The 26,321-nt window shown below is 45.1% G+C and overlaps 1 protein-coding gene across 1 annotated transcript in view; it reads left to right on the top strand.

Annotated features, from left to right (window-relative positions):
• Positions 1 to 26,321, top strand: part of LOC106561994 (T-cell immunomodulatory protein) — a 130,744-nt gene that overhangs the window by 16,830 nt on the left and 87,593 nt on the right. The window contains exons 7-9 of the mRNA XM_014126507.2: positions 6,017 to 6,075; positions 9,569 to 9,650; positions 14,524 to 14,618. Of these exons, the coding sequence (XP_013981982.2) occupies positions 6,017 to 6,075; positions 9,569 to 9,650; positions 14,524 to 14,618 (236 nt within the window). The remainder of the gene's footprint in view (positions 1 to 6,016; positions 6,076 to 9,568; positions 9,651 to 14,523; positions 14,619 to 26,321) is intronic.

Consider the following 26,321-nt stretch of genomic DNA (forward strand, 5'->3'; position numbering starts at 1 on the left):
TAATCAAGACCATAAATAAATCTATATTTTATGTTTTGTCCCCAATTTCATGGTATCCGATTGTCTCATCGCTGCAACTCCCCATACGAAACCCAACCAAGCCGACACTGCTTCTTGACACAATGCCCGCTTAACCCGGAAGCCAGCTGCACCAATGTGTCGGAGAAAACACCGTACACCTGGCGACAGTGTCAGCGTGCACTGCGCACGGCCCGCCACAGGAGTCGCTAGTGCGCTATGGGACAAGGACATCCCTGCCGTCCAAAACCCTCCCGTAACCCGGACAACGCTGGGCCAATTGTGCGCCACCCCATGGGACTCCCGGTCTGCGATAGAGCCTGGACTCAAACCCAGAATCTCTAGTGGCACAGCTAGCACTGCGATGCAGCGTCTTAGACCACTGAGACAGAGCCTGGACTCGAACCCAGAATCTCTAGTGGCACAGCTAGCACTGCGATGCAGCGTCGTAGACCACTGCGCCACTCGGGAGGTAAGACTATATCAATATTTTAATCTAATTTAATCTGGGGCTATGGAACATGATCAACAATCCCTCTTTTCCTGTTATTCTTTTTAATGTCATTCCATGTTATTATCAGTGACACTCCTGATTATTCAATTAAGGAGGCAGTAAGACTGAAAGGACACTTGATTTGAGCTGATTGAATGGGCTACATCAGGCTCCATGAAAAGGAGAGGTAAACCGATACCCACTCTCCGGATCTGTAATGGCGGGCTCAAATCGACAATGGTTATCCTGCAAGTAACAATTAGCCTACCTCATTTGTGAACATATTTATGGTCTTGTGTGTTTTCTTAGATTTTTCTATTCTTACAAGGAGAATATTAATTGAAACAAACATAATCACCCCTAATCCAAGAGAGGAGGTGGGAGAAACAATCAACTGATTAATGATGAACACTTTGCAATTAAGATGTTAGAAATCACTGTTGGGATTTGCTGCTTTGTAGGTTTTCATCCGCAGTTGCACCTGATTTTTTTTTTTTTTTACACCAATGCCACAGCTTGGAAGTCTTGGTGTAATTAAACAATCTATTCTCTATTTTAAGCTGCAATATGTAACTTTTTGGGCGACTTGACCAAATTAACATAGAAATGTGAGTTATTGATCTTTCATTCTCATTGAATACAAGTCTTAAGAGGCAGTTGATCTGTTTTATGTGCGCTATTTCTATGCTTCTTGTTCTTAAGTTTCATTTTTGCATCTATTACTTTCGGTTATGTAAACCAGCTGAAAATACAATATGTGGAAATGGAAAATATGTTTCACAACGGTTTAGATGGTACAATGTTTCTCTACGCTTTACTTGCTTGTTTTGTCAAACTGAATTTAGCCGAACTATACACATTTTAGCAACTAGGAAATGGCGGAGTGATTTCTGCATAGTGCACCGTTTAATAATTAAGACTTTCTTTAATTAGCTTTGTGGTTGCAATCCTGCAACTAGACTGTGACATGACATATCACTTAAAGCCCAGAGCCTTTACGCATACCTGAGTTATGCATTCATTGGAGTCACGGGTTGAATATGCACAAGTCTGTTTCGAAGTCTATCCAATTGCCTGTACTGTGTATATCAACCTGCAGGTTTCTGCACCTTTTGTAATTAGTTTTGTATTTAAAGTCATGATGAATGGCTTTCCCTACTGAATTGTTGTCGGGAACCCTGTCCCTAGGCAACAGCAGTGACTAGGGTCTGGGATGAATGACGGACTCTCTTGGTAACTTCCAAAAGGAAGAAAAAAAATGTAATTCAGGTGGCGGAGCCTCAGACAGACAACTCTCCCAACAAATCACGAGGCGTGCTGGAACGTTGCGATCCGATACCAAAGTTTGCCAGTATAAAGCAGGGATTTTAGTGAAGGTAGTTGATGCAAACTAGCCACTTGTGAAAGCTTGTGTAAGCCGGAACATTGATACATTGAGGGGGGCAACCTGTCTGTCTATGGAGACTTCTAATGAATAGGTTATAGGATTATTATTCATACATGGCATGAGAAAGGTGAAGACAAGCCACATAGTTCACTCTCATTATCACTGTGAAGAGGTGGAGAGTAATTACTGCCGTCTTCAGACTTTGAATTAACCCAAGCTTTCACAACTGTCATAACACAGTCACTTTGATTATAAATACATTGGATCAATTCATCACATTTATTTATTTTATGTTCATCAGTACTTTTCCATGCGTAATGTAATTGATCAAATCATGTCACGATATTAGTATAATACAGGAAGGCACAATTTATAGTCCAATATTAAAACGTGGGGAAGGGGGGGATTAGAGGGCAAGTATTTTCAATTTTGCAATATTTAGCAATCATAGTCAAAATCTGATAGCAGCAGTTGTGATGTGTGGGTGTGCGTGCATGTGTGAGTGAGTGCGTGAGTGCATGTGTGCTAAGATGGGGAGAATCAGAGCAGGTGGGCAGACCAGTTCAAGTGTTCAGCAGTCTGATGGCTTGTAGATACCAACAGGCTCAGAGACAGTTTCTGTCAGACCTCATGCTCCGACACCATCTTCCCGACGGTAAGGGAATGAACAGCTCGTGGCTGGGGGTGGGGGGGGGGGAGTGTGTGGTTTTTGATAATGCCGCGGACCTTCCTCAGCCACTGTTTCTAGTAGATGTCCTGGATGGGTGGGAGCACATCCCATTTATATAGCGTTATATTGACTACTACTGGGTTTTCCTGATATCCCTCTTACTAAAGTAGCAAGGCCACTTGTAAAAAAGTGTTATACGCGTAGAACCAAGTGACGGGAGAAGTTTATACAGCCGTTTTTATTTTACTGGGCAGAGGTCTTTATAGAGCCACTGAGGTATGTCGTTACTGTGAACCAGGGAGAGGAGGAGGATGACGAGGAGTAGGAGGAGTGTCCCGTGGGGGACTGTAAGTGTTTACAGGATTTCTCAGTGATGTGGAGAGCTCCCCTGCCTCGTCCATGCCCCCTCTAATCAGACAGGCAGATACCCACCGCTAGCTGGGGAGAGCTTCCTTACAGCCTGATTTAATGAACCTGTTTACTCCTCATCAGCAGACTGCAGGAGGCTACACACTCCACATGGGTCACACGTCTGAAGATCACAGAGGGAGTGCGAGAGAGAGACTCACGGAAAGGGAGAATGCAGCTAAACTCTGCAGTTCCCTCAGCGACACGTATAGTAGTGTCTGTCTCCAAAGGTCTCTATCTATCTGTATGGATAACCTCTCCACCCCACTCCCCTCTGTATCTGCTGCCCACAGTGAGACCATTGATCAAAGCAGCCTCTCTGTGGATGAGATTATCGCTCCCTTCCATGAAAAGGGCATCTGCCTGCATGATGGCAGATTTAAAGGCCCATGTGGTGTGTGGAGTTTTCTTTGTGTGCCTTCCATTTTGCCACACTTAGGCTTATCACAGTTCGATGTTGGATTTCCATGGGCGGTATGAAGCAGACACTGCACGAGTGGAATAGGAATGTTGACTTAAGAGAAAAGGACAGCACTCTACTCCAAAAAAATCAGTTTAATATCTCATTGGAAGACACCATCCGAATTATCATGCTGTCTTTTACAGTGCACAGAACATAAGTGCTTTTCACTTATTATGACGAGCATATTTCTATATTCGGAGAAGACACATTGGACCCTGCAGCCATTTTTTTTCTGCCACCCTGGTAATGTTAGAAGACGCGTTGAGATGTTTAATTTAGTATTCTGTCTTGCATGCGATGTCTCACAATAGATTAATTAATAACTGTAGAGATAGGGATCCCAGCTAAGTTATTCCATCCTTTTTCCTTCTTTCTTAGTGTTGTTGCTGAGTTCCCCCAGCCCTGAGCTAAACAGGGAGCCTACACAGAGCCCATCACCACCATTAGTTCATGTACAATTAGCTTTTCTGCAGACTGGAGGTCGCTTCTAAAAGTGCAACGTCATTTAGAATTAAATTGAGAGAAAAAAGGTTTGTGAGTGTCTTACGTGACAAGCCAAATTTCTTCAGCCTCCTGAGGTTGAAGAGGTGCTGTTGCGCCTTCTTCACCACACTGTCTGTGTGGGTGTATCATTTCAGCTTGTCTGTGAGGTGTACGCCAAGGAACTTAAGAATAATTGCTGTGGAGCGGAAGTAAAAAGAAAAAGCACTGAAATATGTACAGTACCTGTCAAAGTTTGGACACACCAACTCGTTTTTCTTTATTTTTACTATTTTCTACATTGTAGAATAATAGTGAAGACATAAAAACTATGAAATAACATATATGAAATCATGTGGTAAACAACAGTGTTAAACAAATCAAAATATATTTTAGACATATTAGATTATTCAAAGTAGCCACCCTTTGCCTTGACAGCTTTGCACACTGTTTGCATTTTCTCAACCAGCTTCACCTGGAATGCTTTTCCAACAGTCTTGAAGGAGTTCCCACATATGCTGAGCACTTGTTGGCTGCTTTTCCTTCACTCTGTGGTCAAACTCATCCCAAACCATCTCAATTGGGTTGAGGTCGGGTGATTGTGGAGGCCAGGTCATCTGATGCAGCACTCTATCACTCTCCTTGGTCAAATAGCCCTTACACAGCCTGGAGGTGTGTTGGGTCATTGTCCTGTTGAAAAACAAATGATAGTCCCACTAAGTGCAAAACAGATGGCATGACGTATTGCTGCAGAATGCTGTGGTAGCCATGCGGGTTAAGTGTGCCTTGAATTCTAAATAAATCACAGACAGTGTCTGTGACACCATCACACCTCCTTCTCCATGCTTCACGGTGGGAACCACACATGCAGAGATCATCCGTTCACCTACTCTGCGGCTCACAAAGACACGGCGGTTGCAACCTAGTCCTTTGGACTCATCAGACCAAAGGACAGATTTCCACCGGTCTAATGTCCATTGCTTGTGTTTCTTGGCCCAAGCAAGTCTCATCTTCTTATTGGGGTCCTTTAGTAGTGGTTTCTTTGCAGTGATTTGACCATGAAGGCCTAATTCACACAGTCTCTTCTGAACAGCTGATGTTGAGATGTGTCTGTTACTTGAATTCTATGAAGCATTTATTTGGGCTGCAATTTCTGAGGCTGGTAACTCTAATGAACTTATTCTCTGCAGCAGAGGTAACCCTGGGTCTTATGAGAGCCAGTTTCATCGTAGCGCTTGATGGTTTTTGCGACTGCACATGAAGAAACGTTCAAGGTTCTAGAAATGTTACGCATTGACTGACCTTCATGTCTTAAAGTAATGATTGACTGTCGTTTCTCTTCGCTTATTTGAGCTGTTCTTGCCATAATATGGACTTGTTCTTGGTCTTTTACCAAATAGGGTTATCTTCTGTATACCACCCCTACCGTGTAACACAACCAATTGGCTCAAACGCATTAAGAAGGAAAGAAATTTTACAAATGTACTATTAACAAGGCACACCTGTTAATTGAAATGCATTCCAGGTGACTACCTCATGAATCTGGTTGAGAGCATGCCAAATGTGCAAAGCTGTAATCAAATCTATATTTATATTTGCTTAACACTTCAGCATATGTGTTAATTCATAGCTTTGATATCTTCACTATTATTCTACAATAAATAAAGAAAAACCCTTGAATGTGTAGGTGTGTCCAAACTTTTGACTGGTACTGAAAAGAAAGTCATACCACATCCTGTAAAAATGGCACCCGATCCATCTCTGCTTGGCACTCAGCATTAATGTGATATATTGGAGGTAATGCCCTGCGATAGACTAGCATCCTGTCCAGGGGGTGTACTTGCACATCAAGATGACTCACTCCCATCAGCCGTTCCGGCTCCACAAGCAAATCAACGTAACTTTTTTTTTTTACTGCACGGTCAAGGGTTACTATAGCTTCTGTTTCTATACTGTTGGCTTCTGTACTCTATTTTACACCTCTGCGAAAGTCACTGTTGGCCTCAGATGGTTCCATTTGTCTCTAGTTTTCTTTGGTTCTACTGGAGAAATGGCTCCCAGTGAATAATGACATCCTTTCTCTCATTCTATTTTCAGATTTGTTCCTCACAACCCAAGTTGGCAATGGTCTGGGCTTCGAGACGTGGATTAATAAGGTACGACACAATCACATTTCTCTTTTATGTTGACTCTCAGTGTACAATGACAATCTCTACTCAGTGAAAACATGGGTAGAGTTTAGTTGGGGCAGCAGGAAGCCTAGCGGTTAAGAGCATTGGGCCAGCAACCAAAAGATTGCTGGTTCGAATCCCCAAGCAGACTAGGTGAAAAATCTGCCGGTGTGCCCTTGAGCAAGGCACTTAATCCTAATTGCTCCTGTAAGTTGCTTGGGATAAGAGCGTCTGCTAAATGACAAACATGTAAATGTAGTTGTTTCTCTCACAGCACAGTCATTTCAGAGAGACTTTCTTTTTGGTAGATTATATTCGGCGCTTCCACTGTTGTGGTAGTTTGCATTCTGCAAGTGCACTGGTACAGTCATTTCAGGTTTTTTAGGGTATTTAGAATTCAGGATGCAGAGGCTCACGAAGCACAGGCAGGGCACCTGCCTTTTGTGAAGAAGAAGAAGAAGGGTTGAGGTTGCAGGGATATGAAAAATGTGCCCGAGGCAGGGATAGGAAGGAGGGCAAAATGGATGAAAACGGTGGGCAGGGGAGAAAAAGAGATTTTCTTTGGTGCAGTATTGTAGATGGATCCTGTTCACCTCCTGCTGAGTTTGACCTCTCCAATGCTGCAACTGGTCTGTCTTTGAGCTGGAGGGAACCTTTCTGACAGTGCTTTAATAATCTATTTTTATGGAGGTAATCTCCCCTCTGTTCCCCGGGCCGTGCTGCTTTACCTCAGCCTGTAGGGACACTGCACAGTGCATCAGCCAAAGACAGACTGTCCAGTAGGGGATAATTGGGGTTGGGTGATTAAAAGCAGGGGTGTGTTAACCAATCTTTCATCCCATCTGATTCATCCAGCCGGTTTACCCGTTGGTGGTGTTCTTCTTGTTTCTATGACGTAGTTTGGGAGGACGAGGAGTTTGGTTTTGGGGTTGATGGTGGAATGCACTAGGGATTGGTGGCAAGAGTTATTAAAGTGTGTCCATGATTTAATTCACAGACGTAACACACACACACACACACCCTGTGACAGACACACACCAGAGACTAATTTCCTGGTTTCCTCTGTGTAAGACCCCAGTGAACCCTGGCTGCTGCCTTTACTGGGCGGTCTTTCGTTTAACAGCTGCAGGTCACAGGCCAGTGCTTTCGCCCATTTCAACACTTCATTTTAATGACTTTCTTTCCGAAGACTCCCTGGGCATCCTTCTGCTCTTCTCTCTGATTACACAAGAACAGCCTTTTGTTTGTGGAGAATGCAAAGGCAGAGGGGACGCTTTTCATTGGCTAATGCCAAGCCATGGGCAACCCCTTTACTTTAATACCTGATATGATCTGTCAATTCACCAGCTGAAGGAGCCGTTCCTGAATCCAGTAAAGTGGATTCGAAAAAGCGCCAAATGCACGGTGTGTAAACATGAACCCGCTGCCGTAGTCTGCGGATCTTCACACTTCAATCAGCGCTCCTCACTCAATCAGAAAGGCGACACGACACATTTAATCAGGAACGGCTTCCATGCCTCAAATGCTCAATCAGTAGGCCACCACTAGTCAATCACAAAGACTTAGATCTCCCCTACTATACTCTAGAGATGGTTAACACTGACTGCATCATTGGAAAACCATTTTTTTTTTGGGGGGCGCTTGTTGGTATTTTACTCACTTTTTCTCCCCAATTACGATCTTGTCTCATCGCTGCAACTCCCCAACGCACTCGGGAAGCGAAGGTCGAGTCACCCGTCCTACGAAACATGACCCGCCAAACCTGCACTTCTTAACACCCGTCCACTTAACCCGGAAGCCTGCCGCACCAATGTGTCGGAGGAAACACCGTTCAACTGACAACTGAGGTCAGCCTGCAGGTGCCCGGCCCTCCACAAGGAGTCGCTAGAGCGTGATGAGCCAAGTAAAGCCCCTCCGGCCAAACCTTCCCCTAACCTGGAGGACGCCGGGCCATTTGTGCGCCGCCCTATGGGACTCCTGATCACGGCCGGCTGTGACACAGCCCGGGAACAAACCCGGGTCTGTAGTGACGCCTCTAGCACTGTGATGCAGTACCTTAGACCGCTGCGCCACTCGGGATGCCCCCACAATTCGATCTTCTTGTTTTTAAAGCACGCCCGCAATCGGTCCAGCGACCGTTCTTCACGAGTTAGTCACAGACATTCACACACATACGCACATGGACGCACTCAATCAAAACGCACTCAGTCGGAGCATCTCCGTTGGGTTCTGAACAGATAGAACCATCCAGATGTCTGTGTTCTCCAAACACACCATCATAGGTGCTCCATGAGTCAACCCCAGACTCAATCAGATGATCACCGTGTCACGTAGCACAGACCCAATCAGCCGAGCCACACTGCGGAGCGGTGCGTCCTGCCATGCCGTAGCTGCTCGGTAGGTAGGTACTGACTGACAGAGAGAGAGAGGCGTGATGGATGGGCAGGCGGGAGACGCTCACACGCTCGCTCAGTCTGAAAAGCTGCCTACTTTTTGTCTGACTGCTAGGTAATAAATAAGCACAAGCAGAAAGGAAGAATAGTGAACGAAAGGGATGGGTTTTATTTTTTTAGTTTTTTTTACTGTCTTCTCTGAAAATATTCCCAGATGCCATAAATCAGTAATAGGTCGCTCGGTAGGCCTCCGCTTTCCTACCGGGCCGGGTTCTCATCTGCTGCTCCAGAAGGGAGAAGGAGATAAGGAGAGAGGAAGAGTTTTACAGCCCCCCAATATCTCCCCCTTTTCTGTTTTTGTACCAAATAGACAATTCATTATGCCACATCATGTAGAGTCATGGAGCAGGGAGGGAAGTCCTGCTGCGTTCACATTATGGTTTCAAAACTAAAGCATCTCCTGTTTTAGAAAAAGTATTTGACGTTATCTTTTTGGGACCTCACATTCTAAGGCAACGGGCCATATGTTTGGGTTGCAAGAAGCCGGCAGAAGCTACGCGTGTATCCCAGCCTGCTAGTGTGTTTCTATATGTAGCTCGCTGAAAGGTTTCTTGGGTGCAACGTGTTCCCTCTGGCTGGAGGGTAAAGGCCAGAGGGTCTTCTGCATGGTAACAGGAGAGTGTTCCTGGGGCCTGGCGTCAGGGTCCGCTGAGAGCTCTGTGTTAATGAATGTCACTGTGTGGGTCACTGGACACCGGTCGCCCAAGAGCCCAGAGTCTAGTTAGAACACACACGCGCTGATACTCCTGCCATATTTATATACAGTAAAGAGAAACCTTTTGTATAGAGAGACTATTCCAGCTTAAATCTCAAAGCACAGCCATGTTATTTGCTTTGCTACTGTTCCCCTGTCACCCCCCCGTGTCCCCTGTCACCCCCCCCCCGTCCCCCCCCCGTCCCCGTCCCCGTCCCCTGTCACCCACTCTCCCATGCTATTTGTCCTTTCACGCTGTCCATCATTCAGTTTTGAAATGCACAGTAGCCAACTGTATCTACGTTTAATTTGAACGTTCCTTTTTTTTCAGGATGGGAACTTCACCAAAACCCAGGCCGGGAGTATACCAGAAAACGTCAAGAAAGTTGGCCAGTCTTCTTTTGTCGACTTTAGTGAGTTTTCTCATTCCGTGTTTTCTCATTCGGTCTTTTAAACTCCCAGTTCCATCATTGCTCTTTCGCTGTATCAAGAATTGTTGGTGTCTGTCTTCAAAGGCCCCTAAACGTAACTGTCTGTGCTCTTTCGGGATGACATTTTCAAACAGCTCTGATCTAATAGCATTTCCCAGACAGAGAGAGCACAGAGTTTCCCAACATCCTATCTTGTTAGAATGTCTCAGCTTTACTCATTGTTCAGAAGTTTGTTGGCTTGGGCGTTGAAGTAAAAATTCAGTCCCAATAGATGAGTTGTAATCTTAAAGTTGAAATAGGTCCAAAATCAGATTGGATTTCTAGATGGGTCACAGGGTTCTAATCAATTCCATATCATAAAGCAGCATATCCACTCTAAGTAAACTATTTGTTACATTTTTACGGGATGAAACACACACAAACAAATACATCATTGCCAAGATCAATATTTTAACAGTCAGGGGTGTCGTGAAATATTACAAATTTCCTCATCCCCAAAAATTGGAATGTTTCGTGAGCCCAGGGAAATGACCTATATGGTTTTCTGTGTGTATTTAATTCTTTATTTCTGACGGACTTGGCCTTTTTGTTGAAATCTCAAGCTTATCTGAGCAAACTTTTTTTTCTTCTTTAATCATCTTTTCACTTTATCACTATGGAAATGTCACTTCAAGCTGTTACCATGGTTAGGACGGTTCAACGGAGGATGCTCAAAGACTTTCCTGAAAGATTCAGAGGGGTAAATCTTGTCAACGCTGTTACACTTTCAGGCTCTGGAGGTCAATAAGGATCGACGGTAATCGGAGGAACGCGTCTTTTGCTTTTGCCCCTCGTTTGTTTATGTGACGTGTCACTGTTTTGATCAGCTGTGCACAAGTGTAGGTGTTGCTGTTTAAATGGAAAATGGATGACTAATGAATCAAGACGTACTGAACATTCATAGTATGAAACACAATGTGTGTTGAAGCTCCCAATTACTCCGTGTTGCCCTCTCGTTACCTTCGATTAACCCCTCGGAATTCATTATATTTTCCACCCTTTTCTTTTTCTGCGCTTGCTTGCTCTTGGCCCTTGTCACTGCATCATGCCAGGCAGGCAGGAGAACCGGTGCATAAGCCAGCACACGCCTGTAACACCTGCAACGAGTTTAAAGAGCTTAATTGCACTGATCTTCAAAGCACGTTATCCTTGATTTCACTTTTGTTCCCTGAGTCGACCGTGAGCTTTTGGTGCCGGTTTTGAATATCAGCACCTAATTAAAAAATATATATATATTGGATTCAGAGCACCTGTTCTGTGGAGGTGGGGGGGATATGACCTCTGGGAGAGGAATGAACGAGAAGGAGACTGGGTGCTTCAAAGACTCAAATGATTTCAATGTGCGAGAAATAAAAATGAAAAAGTAGCACAGAAAAGCTGGATGTGTGCAGATAGAACACAGACAGGGGGAGATGGAGTTGGGAGAGGGAGGAATAGCGAGGGAGAGGGAGAAATAGAGAGGGAGAAATAGAGAGGGAGGAATAGAGAGGGAGATGGAGCTGGGAGAGGGAGGAATAGAGAGGGAGGAATAGAGAGGGAGATGGAGCTGGGAGAGGGAGGAATAGAGATGGAGCTGGGAGAGGGAGGAATAGAGAGGGAGATGGAGCTGAGAGAGGGAGGAATAGAGAGGGAGATGGAGCTGGGAGAGGGAGGAATACAGAGGGAGATGGAGCTGAGAGAGGGAGGGAGATGGAGCTGAGAGAGGGAGGAATAGAGAGGGAGCTGGGAGAGGGAGGAATAGAGAGGGAGATGGAGCTGGGAGAGGGAGGAATAGAGAGGGAGATGGAGCTGAGAGAGGGAGATGGAGCTGGGAGAGGGAGGAATAGAGAGGGAGATGGAGCTGAGAGAGGGAGATGGAGCTGGGAGAGGGAGGAATAGAGAGGGAGATGGAGCTGAGAGAGGGAGTAATAGAGAGGGAGATGGAGCTGAGAGGGAGGAATAGAGAGGGAGATGGAGCTGAGAAAGGGAGGAATAGAGAGGGAGATGGAGCTGAGAGAGGGAGATGGAGCTGAGAGAGGGAGGGAGGAATAGAGAGGGAGATGGAGCTGAGAGAGGGAGGGAGGAATAGAGAGGGAGATGGAGCTGAGAGAGGGAGGGAGGAATAGAGAGGGAGATGGAGCTGAGAGAGGGAGGGAGGAATAGAGAGGGAGATGGAGCTGGGAGAGGGAGGAATAGAGAGATGGAGCTGAGAGAGGGAGGAATAGAGAGATGGAGCTGAGAGAGGGAGGAATAGAGGGATGGAGAGGGAGGAATAGAGAGATGGAGAGGGAGGAATAGAGAGCTGGAGCTGGGAGAGGGAGGAAGAGAGAGATGGAGCTGGGAGAGGGAGGAAGAGGGAGCTGGGAGAGGGAGGAAGAGGGAGATGGAGAGGGAGGAATAGAGAGATGGAGAGGGAGGAATAGGGAGAGGGAAGAATAGAGAGGTGGAGAGGGAGGAATAGAGAGGTGGAGAGGGAGGAATAGAGAGATGGAGAGGGAGGAATAGAGAGATGGAGAGGGAGGAATAGAGAGATGGAGCTGGGAGAGGGAGGGGAGATAGGAGAGGGAGGAATAGAGAGATGGAGCTAGGAGAGGGAGGAATAGAGAGATGGAGCTAGGAGAGGGAGGAATAGAGAGATGGAGAGGGAGGAATAGAGAGATGGAGAGGGAGGAATATGGAGAGGGAGGAATAGAGAGATGGAGAGGGAGGAATAGAGAGATGGAGCTGGGAGAGGGAGGAATAGAGAGGGGAGATAGGAGAGGGAGGAATAGAGAGATGGAGCTAGGAGAGGGAGGAATAGAGAGATGGAGAGGGAGGAATAGAGAGATGGAGAGGGAGGAATATGGAGAGGGAGGAATAGAGAGATGGAGAGGGAGGAATAGAGAGATGGAGAGGGAGGAATAGAGAGATGGAGAGGGAGGAATAGAGATGGGGAGCTGGGAGAGGGAGGAATAGAGAGATGGAGATAGGAAAGCGAGGAGCGTGACGCGTCTGCCTATTTCGGAGTGGGAGTTATTCTGATCACAATCCAAGCTTTCAATTTCCGCATACACTTCAGTGATAGATCGCGGATACAGGAGAGACCTTCCTCCTAAACCGCTTCTCCAACACACACACACCATCTCTATCGCCTTGCTCACTACATCATCATCAACAATTCATCCATAACGTGAATCTAGACGATTTCAAATGGTGATAATGTAATGGGCTGTTTCCATTTTACATTCATTGTGTGGTTTTTCAGTGTTACCAACCTAGGTTAGGCTTTCTTCCAAAGACTCTTTAGTCAGGCGTCTCCTTTCAGTTAAGACCTAGTGAAGGGAGTTCTTTACTAATTATTGACCTTAACTCACCAATCAAGTACAAGGTTTGAGGGAAAACCCGCAGACGCTCTTGCCCTCCGTGGAATGAGTTTGACACGCGCATTAGAATGACTCCACGAGAATGTCTGTTGAAGTAAACCACAGTTTAACTTCCGCTGGCGCAACGCTTCCGTCACAATATAGCCAGGCCTCCGTAGTCTCAATGCGTGCAGAACATACGCCAGACAAAACATTCCGTCCGCCTTATCATAACCTTAATTGCATTTCTCAAAGCGACAGCGCCCGATGCTTAAGTCATTGATGGAGAGTGCACAGCTTAGGACCACAGGAGGAGTTGACTGTTGATGCAGGTAGAGGAATTACGTCGACGACACGATGATTTGTGTTCTGGTTTTTCTCCGAACGGGAGGTAGCTCGTGTACTGGCGTACATCTGAGGTGACGTTTTTTTTGTTTTTTTTTAAGCTGAGCGCTTCGCGGAGGATTTCCTCTCCTCCGTTAGTATCTTAACATTGACAGCTCTGTGGTGGAACTACAGTGGTCCATATGCAGAGAGTCTTCTCAGGTAATGCTTTTGAAATATGAATGGGTGTGATGGTTTCCCTCTCTCCCAGGCAGTGTTTTTTTGGGGGGGTTCATCTCTGGTGTGATATTTCTCTGACGTTGTCGGGGTACACTTCATCTTCTCTGCCTCTTTTATTTGAGAGCAGTGTTGGAGAGGCAAACTAGTGACACACGTTATTCTTAGCTTTTGCATTGTCGTGGTAAGGAAGTCTGAAATCCTTCATGGTCGTCCCCAAGGATAACACCTCGTACATCACGTTTTCTCTTTAATCGGCGCGCACCAACACACACACGCATAAAATGTGTCCAACTTTTCACATTGACACACACAGAGTGAGCCTCCTTAGCCCTTCCCAAGTCTGGTTGCATGACAGGGTCCAGATCAGATTACAGACTGTAATGTCTGTCTGCAGGCTGGTTTCCTGGGCCAGGGGAATACAGGAAGTGTGCAATCTGGGTTTCTCTGCAGGCCCGGCCTCTGATTTACATTGTTATTGGTCCTATGTTGTATCCTATGAATGCCAATGGGGTTGTCACCCTGCATCAGAGCTTCACCAGGCACTGCGGTTTCCCTCTCTCTCTGTCTCTTTCTTCTCCTCCCCCTCCTATCTCTCCATCCGCCTCTCCCACTCTCTGTCTGAATAATAATGTGCTTCATCAGTGGAAGCCAGTGCCATCCTACTGGTCTGACAGTAAACATCAGTGGATGATAACACAGAAAAAAGACTGACAAGCTCGCTCTGATTTGTGAAACTACTGTATTAGTCCCTATCATTCACCTTTTACCTCACTCCCATCTCTCGCTCTCCCTCCCTATCTGTCTCTCTCTTTCCTCAATGCTCTGATGAAATGTTTTTACTCCTCCCTCCATTGTTCTGTTCATTTCAGTTTTCCCCCATCCTGCTTTTTGTTGCGCCTTGTTTTATTCATGTCTTAATCATTTTCTTCCAGATGGAGATGGGTTCCAGGACCACCTTCTCCCAGTGTGTCTGGACGATGCATGCCACAGGAGTGCCATCTACCTTTCTAAGCCCGGGGAACCTGAGGTACAGTACTCCTCCATTGAAACCTGACAGAGACATCGAATCCTGCTCCATCCTTAAACTAAACGAGCCCTGCCTTCGTCCTTCACAGGCTGCTATTTTGAATGTCAGTTTTTTTTTTTTCTTCTTTCAGACATGAGCATCTTAGTCATGTTGTAAACACCAAAGGTCCTTTAGAAGAGCTGCTGAGTGACACAGCCAATACCCGCATCACCCCCACCTCTTCACCTCTATCTGACTCCCATCTCTTAGTCTCAGAACCACTCTCCCCCATAACTACCCCCCTCATCCAGGAGATCGACAGCACACACTCATAAGTGGCAGGACAACAATAGAGAAAATGGCCCACTCCGAGACTAATGAGAGTCTTGCAGAGAAGATAACAGTCAGCACGGCTTTCACACTTTCCCCCACATACGTCTGCTTTTGTGTGCCTGTCACAGACAATTATGATTTGAGCCGGGGGAGACTGAGGGAGAGGAGAAGACTGAGGGAGAAGGAAAGGAGAAAGATGGCAGAACATATGTTGGCTTTTGTTTGGTTGTCATACTGTGCAGTTCTTCGCTGTCAGAGATGAGGACAGGACTGACATTCCTGTCTTGCAGGAAATCACGCACAGAACGAGCAGTATGGTTGGTGGCATTGTCATGCTGGAGGGTCATGTCAGGATGAACCTGCAGGAAGGGTACCACATGAGGGAGGAGGATGTCTTCCCTGTAATGCACAGCGTTGAGATTGCTTGCAATGACAACAAGTTATGTCCGATGATGCTGTGACACACCGCCCCAGACCATCACGGACCCTCCACCTCCAAATCGATCCCACTCCAGAGTACAGGCCTCGGTGTAACGCTCATTCCTTCGACGATAAACACGTATCCAATCATCACCCCTAGTGAGACAAAACCGTGACTTTTGAGTGAAGAGCCCATTTTGCCAGTCCTGTCTGGTCCAGCGATGGTGGGTTTGTGCCCATAGGGGATGTTGTTGCCGGTGAGGAACTGTCCTACAAGCCCTCAGTCTAGCCTCTCTCAGCCTACTGCGGACAGTCTGAGCACTGATGGAGAGACTGTGCGTTCCTGGTGTAACTCGGGCTGTTGTTGTTGCCATCCTGTACCTGTCTCACAGCTGTGTTGTTCGGCTGTACTGATCCTGTGCAGGTGTTACACTTGGTCTGCCACTGCGAGGACGATCAGCTTTCTGTCCTGTCTCCCTGTAGGGCTGTCTTAGGCGTCTCACAGTACGGACATTGCAATTTATTGCCCTGGTCACATCTGCAGTCCTCATGCCTCCTTGCAGCATGCCTAAGGCACGTTTCCGCAGATGAGCAGGGACCCTGGGCATCTTTCTTTTGGTGTTTTTCAGAGTCAGTAGAAAGGCCTCTTTAGTGTCCTAAGTTTTCACCACTGTGACTTTAATTGCCTACCGTCTGCAAACTGTTAGTGTCTTAACGACCGTTCCACAGGTGCATGTTCATTAATTGTTTATGGTTCATTGAACAAGCATGGGAAACAGTGTTTTAACCCTTTACAATGAAGATCTGTGAAGTTATTTGGATTTTTACGAATTATCTTTGAAAGACAGGGTCCTGAAAAAAGGACGTTTCTTTTTTTGCTGAGTTTAGTCTATTTTTAAAAACTACTGTTTCATTCATCTAGTGTTCTAAGTTTTAATTGTTAAGCAGTACACCAACTATGAAATATGTCTGTCAGACATATCAGTGTGGATGACGGATCACCAGCTCAAGCTGAACCTCGGCAAGACGGAGCTGCTCTTCCTCCCGGGGAAGGACTGCCCGTTCCATGATCTCGCCATCACGGTTGACAACTCCCTTGTGTCCTCCTCCCAGAGTGCTAAGAACCTTGGCGTGATCCTGGACAACACCCTGTCGTTCTCCACTAACATCAAGGCGGTGACCCGATCCTGTAGGTTCATGCTCTACAACATTCGCAGAGTACGACCCTGCCTCACACAGGAAGCGGCGCAGGTCCTAATCCAGGCACTTGTCATCTCCCGTCTGGATTACTGCAACTCGCTGTTGGCTGGGCTCCCTGCCTGTGCCATTAAACCCCTACAACTCATCCAGAACGCCGCAGCCCGTCTGGTGTTCAACCTTCCCAAGTTCTCTCACGTCACCCCGCTCCTCCGCTCTCTCCACTGGCTTCCAGTTGAAGCTCGCATCCGCTACAAGACCATGGTGATTGCCTACGGAGCTGTGAAGGGAACGGCACCTCCATACCTTCAGGCTCTGATCAGGCCCTACACCCAAACAAGGGCACTGCGTTCATCCACCACTGGCCTGCTGGCCCCCCTACCTCTGAGGAAGCACAGTTCCCGCTCAGCCCAGTCAAAACTGTTCGCTGCTCTGGCACCCCAATGGTGGAACAAGCTCCCTCACGACGCCAGGACAGCGGAGTCAATCACCACCTTCCGGAGACACCTGAAACCCCACCTCTTTAAGGAATACCTAGGATAGGATAAAGTAATCCTTCTAACCCTCCCCTTAAAAGATTTAGATGCACTATTGTAAAGTGGTTGTTCCACTGGATATCATAAGGTGAATGCACCATTTTGTAAGTCGCTCTGGATAAGAGCGTCTGCTAAATGACTTAAATGTAAATGTAAATGTAATGAGGAGAATGGAAAAGTTTTCCGTAGTTGATTCCATTAGCGATCCTCTAGCTGGCTACTTCTACCTTTACCCACTATCTCTCCATCTTCTCCCCCACTTTCTATATATACTGTATCTCTCTCTTTTTTCTTCTCTCTTTGTCTCACCACTGAGTTCCTGCTCGTTTTCTCTCAGCTAGCCTGTGTAGTTCCCTCTGACCTCAGGCTACGAGACATGATTGGATTAGAAGCTTGGTAGGAGGAGATGCTCTGTTCAATCAGTGTCTGGGATCTTTGTCTGCGTAGGTACGTGTTCCGGTACGTTCCTGCAGGTGTGCATGCTTCTATAGAGACGTGTCTGTGTGTGCAGGAACATGGCTCCCCCCGCTTTCCCCTCCCACACTGATTGAGGCCATTTGATCTCGCTGTGTGTTTTTCCTATCACGCTAATCCGCTGCTCATTGACAGCGTAAACATGTAGCTTCACACTCATTAGACTGTTTACAGAGGCTGTCCATTATATTCACTCACACGCCCTCTGAATATGAGCACAGCACACTGGGTCTCATTGAATTGCTGCATGAGAAGGGATAGTCTATTTTCTCCTGTAGGTGGAACTCCATACATCTACCTACCATATCCATCCAGAACTATACCAATCCACCCAATATCCATGAAATATTAGTAACTCTTTTGAGTGTACAGTGCCTTGCAAAAGTATTCATCCCCTTTGGCGTTTTTCCTATTTTGTTGCGTTACAGGTTGTCATTGAAATTGATTTTTATTTGGATTTCATGTAATGTACATACACTAATTCTCCAAATTGGTGAAGTGAAAAAATGTACTTGTTTCAAAAAAATTCAAAAAATAAGTAAAAGTGGTGCGTGCATATGTATTCACCTCCTTTGCTATGAAGCCCCTAAATAAGATCAGGTGGAACCAATTAGCTTCAGAAGTCACATAATTAGATTGCACACAGGTGGGCTTTATTTAACTAAGTGTCACATGATCTCAGTGTATATATACACCTGTTCTGAAAGGCCCCAGAGTCTGCAACACCACTAAGCAAGGGGAACCACCAAGCAAGCAGCACCATGAAGACCAAGGAGCTCTCCAAACAGGTTAGGGACAAAGTTGTGGAGAAGTACAGATCAGGGTTGGGTTATAAAAAAATATCAGAACATTTTAACATCCCACCGATCACTATTAAATCCATTATTAAAAAATTGAAAGAATATGGCACCACAACAAACCTGCCAAGAGAGGGCCGCCCACCAAAACTCACGGACCAGGCAAGCTGGGCATTAATCAGAGAGGCAACAAAGAGACCAAAGATAACCCTGAAGGAGCTGCAAAGCTCCACAGCGGAGATTGGAGTATCTGTCCATAGGACCAATTTAAGCCGTACACTCCAGAGCTGGGCTTTACAGAAGAGTGATCAGAAAAAAGCCATTGCTTAAAAAAAGGCATGTGGGAGACTCCAAACATATGAGAGAAGGTACTCTGATCAGATGAGACTAAAATTGAGCTTTTTGGCCATCAAGGGAAACACTATGTCTGGCGCAAACCCAACACATCATTACCCCGAGGAACCTCATCACACCAAGGATCCGCATCCCTACAGTGAAGCATGGTGGTAGCAGCATCATGCTGTGGGGAAGTTTTTCCATCAGCAGGGACTGGAAAACTGGTCAGAATTGAAGGAATGATGGATGGCACTAAATATAGGGAAATTCTTGAGGGAAACCTGTTTGTCTTCCAGAGATTTGTTCACCTTCCAGCAGGACAATGACCCTAAGCATACTGCTAAAGCAACATTCGAGTGGTTTAAGGGGAAACATTTAAATGTCTTGGAATGGCCTAGTCAAATCCCAGACCTCAATCCTCTTGAGAATCTGTAGTATGACTTAAAGATTGCTGTACACCAGCGGAACCCATCCAACTTGAAGGAGCTGGAGCAGTTTTGCCTTGAAGAATGGGCAGAAACCTCAGGGCTAGATATGCCAAGAGACTTGCAGCTGTAATTGCTGCAAAAGGTGGCTCTACAAAGTATTGACTTTGGGGAGGTGAATAGTTATGCATGCTCAAGTAAAGTTATTTGTTGTTTGATTCACAAAAAAATATATTTTGCATCTTCAAAGTGGTAGGCATGTTGTGTAAATCAAATGATACAAACCCCCCAAAAATATTTTAATTCCAGGTTGTAAGGCAACAATATTGGAAAAATGCAAAAGGGGGTGAATACTTTCGCAAGCCACTAGGTTTAATTTCAACCAACCCTCTGTGTCCGTGGTCGGGGGAGGAGTCACGTGTCCCCGCTCCGACAGGATCCAGACATGTTAATGGAACCTATAGCCTGCCCTTCCTCCAGAGACTGGGATCCGTGGGCCGGGAGGTGGCCTAGAATTTGATTGTCCCTTAATCGGCGTGTCGGGAGGAAAGCCCATCCATAAAACATGGAGAGGGCAACGGCAGATTGTCTGAGGAGGCATGAGTAAGCACCTAGGGATGTGCAAAGAATTCCAATGCGTAGGGAAGGGAGGGGGGGGTACATGGGTTGGCCCGTACAGCTCCACCTCTCCTCCCCAGCACCACACTGTTATTAATTTCATTTTCATGTAGTGCATATCCAAACCTTTGTCCCTAGGTTTGACAGTATCTGGAGCTGGTCGGATTGTTTCTTTTGTATTTCTTTTTGGGAGGAAGATAAATAATATTTGTTCCTGTTGCCTGAGCTGTTATTACTCAGCTTCTGCAGTGCTGCTGGCACGCTGCTGGCACCATTACAGCATGGGAACACTGTCCTGAATAGAAGAGTTAGTCGAACCGTGTGAGTGTGTGGCGTTAGGTAGCCTACGTCTTCTTGATCATTTGGATGACCAGTCAATCATCTGAAGACTCGTGAGTGGGAACAGACAGTTGAGTTGAATCCCAGTTGAATCCCAGCCAAAGCCAAAGCCCACATCACTTGATGCATATGAGAGTGGAACAGGACATGGCCATTTTCTCCACCCCACCGCTTTAATATACACTGGCAAATTTCCAATGTGAAAGAGTCAGGCCATCAGTCTGAGACAGCCAGACACAGGGCACGGTAGCACCAGGTGCCATCCACAGATAACCTCTGTCTTTGTGACATGCTGACATGTGGATGTAGTCTGTTACCAGCTTTGTCATCAGGTCTGCCTCCCCGAACTCTCTCTCTCTCTTTCGGTCTCATGGACAGTGTTTCGTTATTCATCACAGGGCAATGAAATACGCTATCTTTTTTCTATTTACTTTGCTCTTCCTCACTCATTAGCACCTCTTGCATTTACCCTATTTAACTTTTTTTTCACATTTGTGTTAGAAGGCATTTTATCTTGGCCTCAATTGTTAAAAATTGTCAAATCTGACTTAAGTAAATCTCTGCATCTCTATCAGGAGAGAAATGTGACATGCGATATACAGAAGTCCATAGATTACATACATAATTTAAGTACGGTAAGGGATAAACACCGGCTTTCTGTACATTACTTTGGAATTAATGGACGACACACTAGGACGATGGGTTTGCGGAGTCCCTCTGTGGAGTTAATTTTTCCAAGGTAATATACAGAGTGGAGGCGTTTTATCCCGCTTATACAGTACCAGAGATTCCAAAGAAAACAATACTAAAACACACATTTCTGGTATAGAATAGAAATGATATGTTTTCATTTATATTTTCATTTTGATAAGTACATTTATACTTTTTTACCATCCCACCAGACCTGGTTGCTAGTCCGTTGCCAGAGACGTGATCCAATCGTCCGTTCTTTTTATTCGGTTGCCATGGTGGCCGGAAACGTTTTTATCCCTTGCTTGCTTGCTAGCCAACTATAGCTAGCACAGTCATGTCAAACAGTACAGACAGAATAACAGCAGAGTAGCTGCATTTGCCTTTGTTTATGCTGTTTTCTAGTGGCATTTATTTGGATACATCCATAACAATGAGCTGATGATGCACCATTTCACCTGGCATAGAAAAGTTACTCACTCTTCATTACAGTACAGGAGATCACGTTGCAAAAAAAAAGCTAGCTATATCGTTTGGCGCTAGCAAACCTTCCAATATAACAACCGAATTCAACAATACCAGTTGGTCAAACTATAGTGAACAGAAATATAAACGCAACAATTTCAAAGATTTTACTGAGTTACAGTTCATATAAGGAAGTCAGTCATTTGAAATAAATTCATTAGGCCCTAATCTATGGATTTCACATGACTGGGCAAGCGTGCTGCCATGGATGGTCCTTGAAAGGCACACCTATGGCAGGCCGTGCCAATCAGAACGAGTTTTCCCCACAAAATGGCTTTATTACAGACAGAAATACTGTTCAACAGGGATTATTGTGGCAAAGGAGAAATGCTTACTAACAGGGATGTTTAAAATTTGTGCACAGAATCTGAGAGAAATAAACTGGGATCTTTTCTTTCAGCTCATTTAACATGGGACTAACACTTTACATGTTGCGTTTATAATTTTGTTCAGTGTAGAAACACGTGGGAGGATTTGACAGCATAGTGACATTTTACATGATGACTGCAGCATTGAGGACATTTACATGCACAGTAATAATTCGGTATTAAACTGATTATGACAGTTGGCAGATTATGCAATAGTCATGTAAACACCTTACTCTTTATCGTAATCGGCGGTAAGGTCAAACTCGAAGTAGGCATACGCTGATTAACACCTGGTTTTCTGAGCAATCTTTTTTAGCACATGTAACTTTAATTGCCGTTCCAGTAGTGTATTTGATCTGCGCATGTGCTATCACCAGCCGAGCGAACCTCGGAACAACAGAATGGCTGCGTTTCAAACTCATAAAAAGACACACCCTCGCCTTATGCCGTTGGGGGAATCCAGGTCACCATCTTGGACGTCGATCCAAACAAGGGAATTTCGCAACGTAAACCCCTCGGCCTCGTTTTTGATGGAGTTTGAAACGCCCCATAATTCATTCCGCGATAATTGTACATCCACTAAGTAAAGTCAGCCGAAATGTAAAACCTCAACGTCAAATATGGATAAGTTAACATACAAGTGTAAGTCAAATAGAATGTAAAAAGGTTAGAATGTGTGCTACTAATGCACATTACGGCACAAACACCTATTGTAAAAGTAATGATGTTTTTGTTTGGTTAGCTTATGGAAATTGTAAAAAAAAAAACATTTTCCGTCACAAGTTCCAGTCTAACGTTAGTTAGCTAATTAATTTGCTAGCTATCATACAGTAGGTGTATATTCATAAATTATATAGTAAATATAGGTAGACATGCAATCATAATTGACTGCAGCGCATATAAAGCACCCACAAGCTGCCGGTGGCTGTCATCGCGGGATGAAGCAGTGACGAATTTCCGGACAAGGGCGTTCCATTTAAAAATCATTCCTTCCTCCTTCGCCCTGCAAGTGAATACTCGTGAGACGTCATCGGAAGTGCCTACTTAATTTGAGGGCTGAGGGGATTGGGTGTGTCGTTTAAGTGTTTGGAATGCGGCCAATGTATACGTCATAGAGGTAGTTTCCACATTCAAACTTTATATGTCCGAACTCAGGAACTGATATGCTTACCAAAAATAATATGGTCACTATGGTAGAGCCGTTTATTTGATTGGCGTTTATCCGAATGCCATCACTTAGCCTGATTTCAGATGTGTCAATGTAAACAGGATGATGAGGGAAATTGTTATTTTGGCTAAGCATCTAAACGTTTTAATCGAACTATTGCATTATTTTGCGCACCGTACTCATTGACGGATCACTCAACACGTTAGGACATCAGATGCTGCAAAAACTGATTAATCCTAGTTAGCTACATTTTTCCTCATTGGACCTGCGTTTAGAATGTATCCAATTTCCGTTTGTGTGGTTGTTGATTTGACTTTGTAACACTGTAGCAAGTACGATCTGCACGGTGCAGTGTTTTAGAACGGTAAAATGGCGCTTATTGTTGGAATTACTTCATAGGTGTTCTATATATTTTCCAACTGTCCCATATCTGGTTTTAATGCCAACTCTAAAATTCCCTTTTAGCCAATCAGAAATGAGTATTCAACAATAACGTGGTATAAATTATAATAATAGGCTGCTCCATGGAAATTGAAAGGACAAAACAGCTGCGCGCTATATGCAGTCTTGTGAATGAACTGGAATGGCTTTGCAGTGATAATGTGATGAGCGATATCGTTTTTCACTGCGGATCATAAAGCAGGGCGTTCATTAGAAGCATGTTTTTATCATGTTGTCCGCGGCGACGCCTGTGTTCTCTATGGATATAATGGCACCTTGTCTGCCGTTCCCCGTGGCTTCTGAAATTTAAATTTCTTGGCCTAATGAGCCGTTGTTCCCCCAGTGGTGAATCGATAGGACTGCGAAACTGCTGACACTGTAGCTTTTTTCGCTTTAGTAAACAATTTGACGACGAGAAGTGTGTTGTGCTGCGTTGGGCGCAGAGATTTCTCTGGGATTGATAAAATTACATTTGTATTCCTGCCGCTTCCCTCTCACCATCAAACGTTTTGAATTACTTTGGAGAAGAAAACACCCTATTTTTCTCGATTTAATAAGATCATGTATTTATGTCCCTGCACTGTCACCTTTTCCAGTGATATATGTATAATCCATTGACCTTTTGATCCTTTGAATTTCAGAATTTAAGTGAGTTGTTAAAGGGCACTCTATAAAAATTTAAAAATTGGTCACCTCTGAATGATTACACACATAAGTAGTGTTTAACAACTTCATTTAAATAACATACTGTTGTATGTTATGCTTCAAGCTCACCTGGTTATTAAAATGTGCTTCGCTTCTCTGCCTGACCTTCAAATTATCTCAAGGTTTTGCGACCTTATGAGTCTATTAATGCAGGCCTTGCTGACTGTACCACTCATATTACCTGGTTAATCATGCATGATCTCCTCTTCCACACACTGCACCTGCTGTAAAATAATAATACTGATGCCATCAACATGCACTCAATGTGTTGCGGGTCCTATTTTACTTTGGAACGTTTACTTTACCCACATCTCTTACAAGGTGGTATGTCTCTTGCTCCTCTTTGGGTGTTGGCCTCAATTGAGGATGTCTAGTCGGCCTGATGTTTAGAAGAACACACCCTTTTGAGTCATTGTTGTGATGTATCTGGTAGTCACTCACTGCCTGACATAAACAATATTTTCTGATTTTAGTCAGTCAATGAATTCGAAACATCCCAAACTGCTGTTAATGCCGTGTGGGAAAAGTATCTGTTTGTGGGGACATTACTATGTTTTTGCTTGAGTGGCACAACAAAGGCAAATACATGGTTGGTGTGTTTCCCCTAATGACCAGGAAATAATAATAATAATAATAGCAACAAAAATGTTTAAATAAATGGAAATACCCTAACGGAGTCAGTTAATTACTGAGAGGCAGGTTGTGTAGGATGACACTGCTTGCCTCGCCTTTTCTGGTTCCTGCTTGATTAAGCTATGGGTTGATCCTCTGCGTTCTGCTCAGGCTGATCAACCCAATCAGGAGCGGTGAGGATCGGGAGACGCAAGGAGAATACCTTATACCATTTTTTGCCATATTAGCTTGTGGGTACTTGTCTTGAGTAAGAACATGAATCCCTCTCCAACTGAAAGATGGACACACACCGTGTACGACTAGGCACTGGCTCCTCTGTGTGTCTATGTACAAACCTGAGACACTGAAGTGGAGCCCTAGAGACTGACTCATGTGAACAGAGATGGAGCTATGATCCAGCAGGGTAATGAAGGAGGATTGTCTCCATCCGTCAGAGGAGCACTCCACTCAGCCACTGGTATCCCACTGCCCCTCCCCTCCCTCCGACATGCAGCATAAATCTACTTTCTCTTCCAGGAGGGATCAGACCTACGGCAAAGTGGCAGAGAGAGATCTCTGTAAAGACACTGGGACAATGGCCGCACTTCTCCTGTCAAATCCAGGACCAGCAACCTGCCACCCCTCCCTGTCCCCCCCCCCCCACTCAGTCACACCTCTGTAGGCAGCTCTGGAACAGTTTCAGCAGGCTTCAGCTCAGCAGACTGCCTTGCCACTGGGAGGCTCAGTCAGTCCTCCTGTTGGTATTCTGAACACATCCTCTCCCTCTCTTCTCCTCCTCTCTCTCTTCTCTTCTCTCCCTCCTAAAATTGGCATTAGAAAGGAAACAGAAAGCAGGACTCATCAAGCCGCAGGCCTGGAATATGATGTGCTGATGTGTTGTATACGTCTTCAGCAATCTAGTGGGATTGTTGTGCAAGGAAAGTATGTTAGTATGGTATGCTGGCTGCCAGCCTGGTAGGGATGGTTTGGGTTTGTTCAACTCCTGGAGTCACCCACTGCCTCACAGTACGACTGACCAGCTGGCACCCAGGCTGCCTGGCACCTCCTTACGGTTATTTATAAACTTTGTCTGGATGTCTTCCATTGAAAAAGTGTCTGAAATCCATTTAGTCAACCTACTCTTAGTCTTCGCTCTCTGTCTCTCTCTCTTCGCATTTCTTTCTCCATCACCCCTCTCATAAGTATGTCTATGAATCAATGGGGAGGATTTGCATGTACAGTAGACAGCGTTGAGGTCTAATAAACCTAGTAAATCTTCAGTCAGCACAATGCTGATAGACTTCTGCTCCCCGGTGTAGACCAGCTGTGAGTAGAGCTGACAGTGAAGCAGCACTCATAGCCAAGATGCAGAGAAGTTCCTATTTTTATTATCAGACTCAACAGTTGAGGATCCACTCACCAGTGACCCAGCTTAATCAATTTTGTGGCATACTGACTTGTTTACATGGCTGTTTCAGTCATAACTTCTACTGTATTTAGATAATCATAGCCAATCACGAAACCCTCATTAAAACCAGTCAGTATTCATCACACGAAAACTGAATGATCATTCAACTTCGTCATGACCCGTCATGTTAATATCACTTGAAGGAAGTCGTCATTTAAGCTCATTCACTTCCTGTCATTCTTCCAAACACCCATAACCTTTCACATTTATTTAAAGTTATCGTTGTCAGCAGTCCCTGTGACAGGGAAGCGGCCAATCAACCTCTGCAGCCA

Source organism: Salmo salar, chromosome ssa11 (assembly GCF_905237065.1).
Source record: "Salmo salar chromosome ssa11, Ssal_v3.1, whole genome shotgun sequence".
Taxonomy (NCBI): domain Eukaryota; kingdom Metazoa; phylum Chordata; class Actinopteri; order Salmoniformes; family Salmonidae; genus Salmo; species Salmo salar.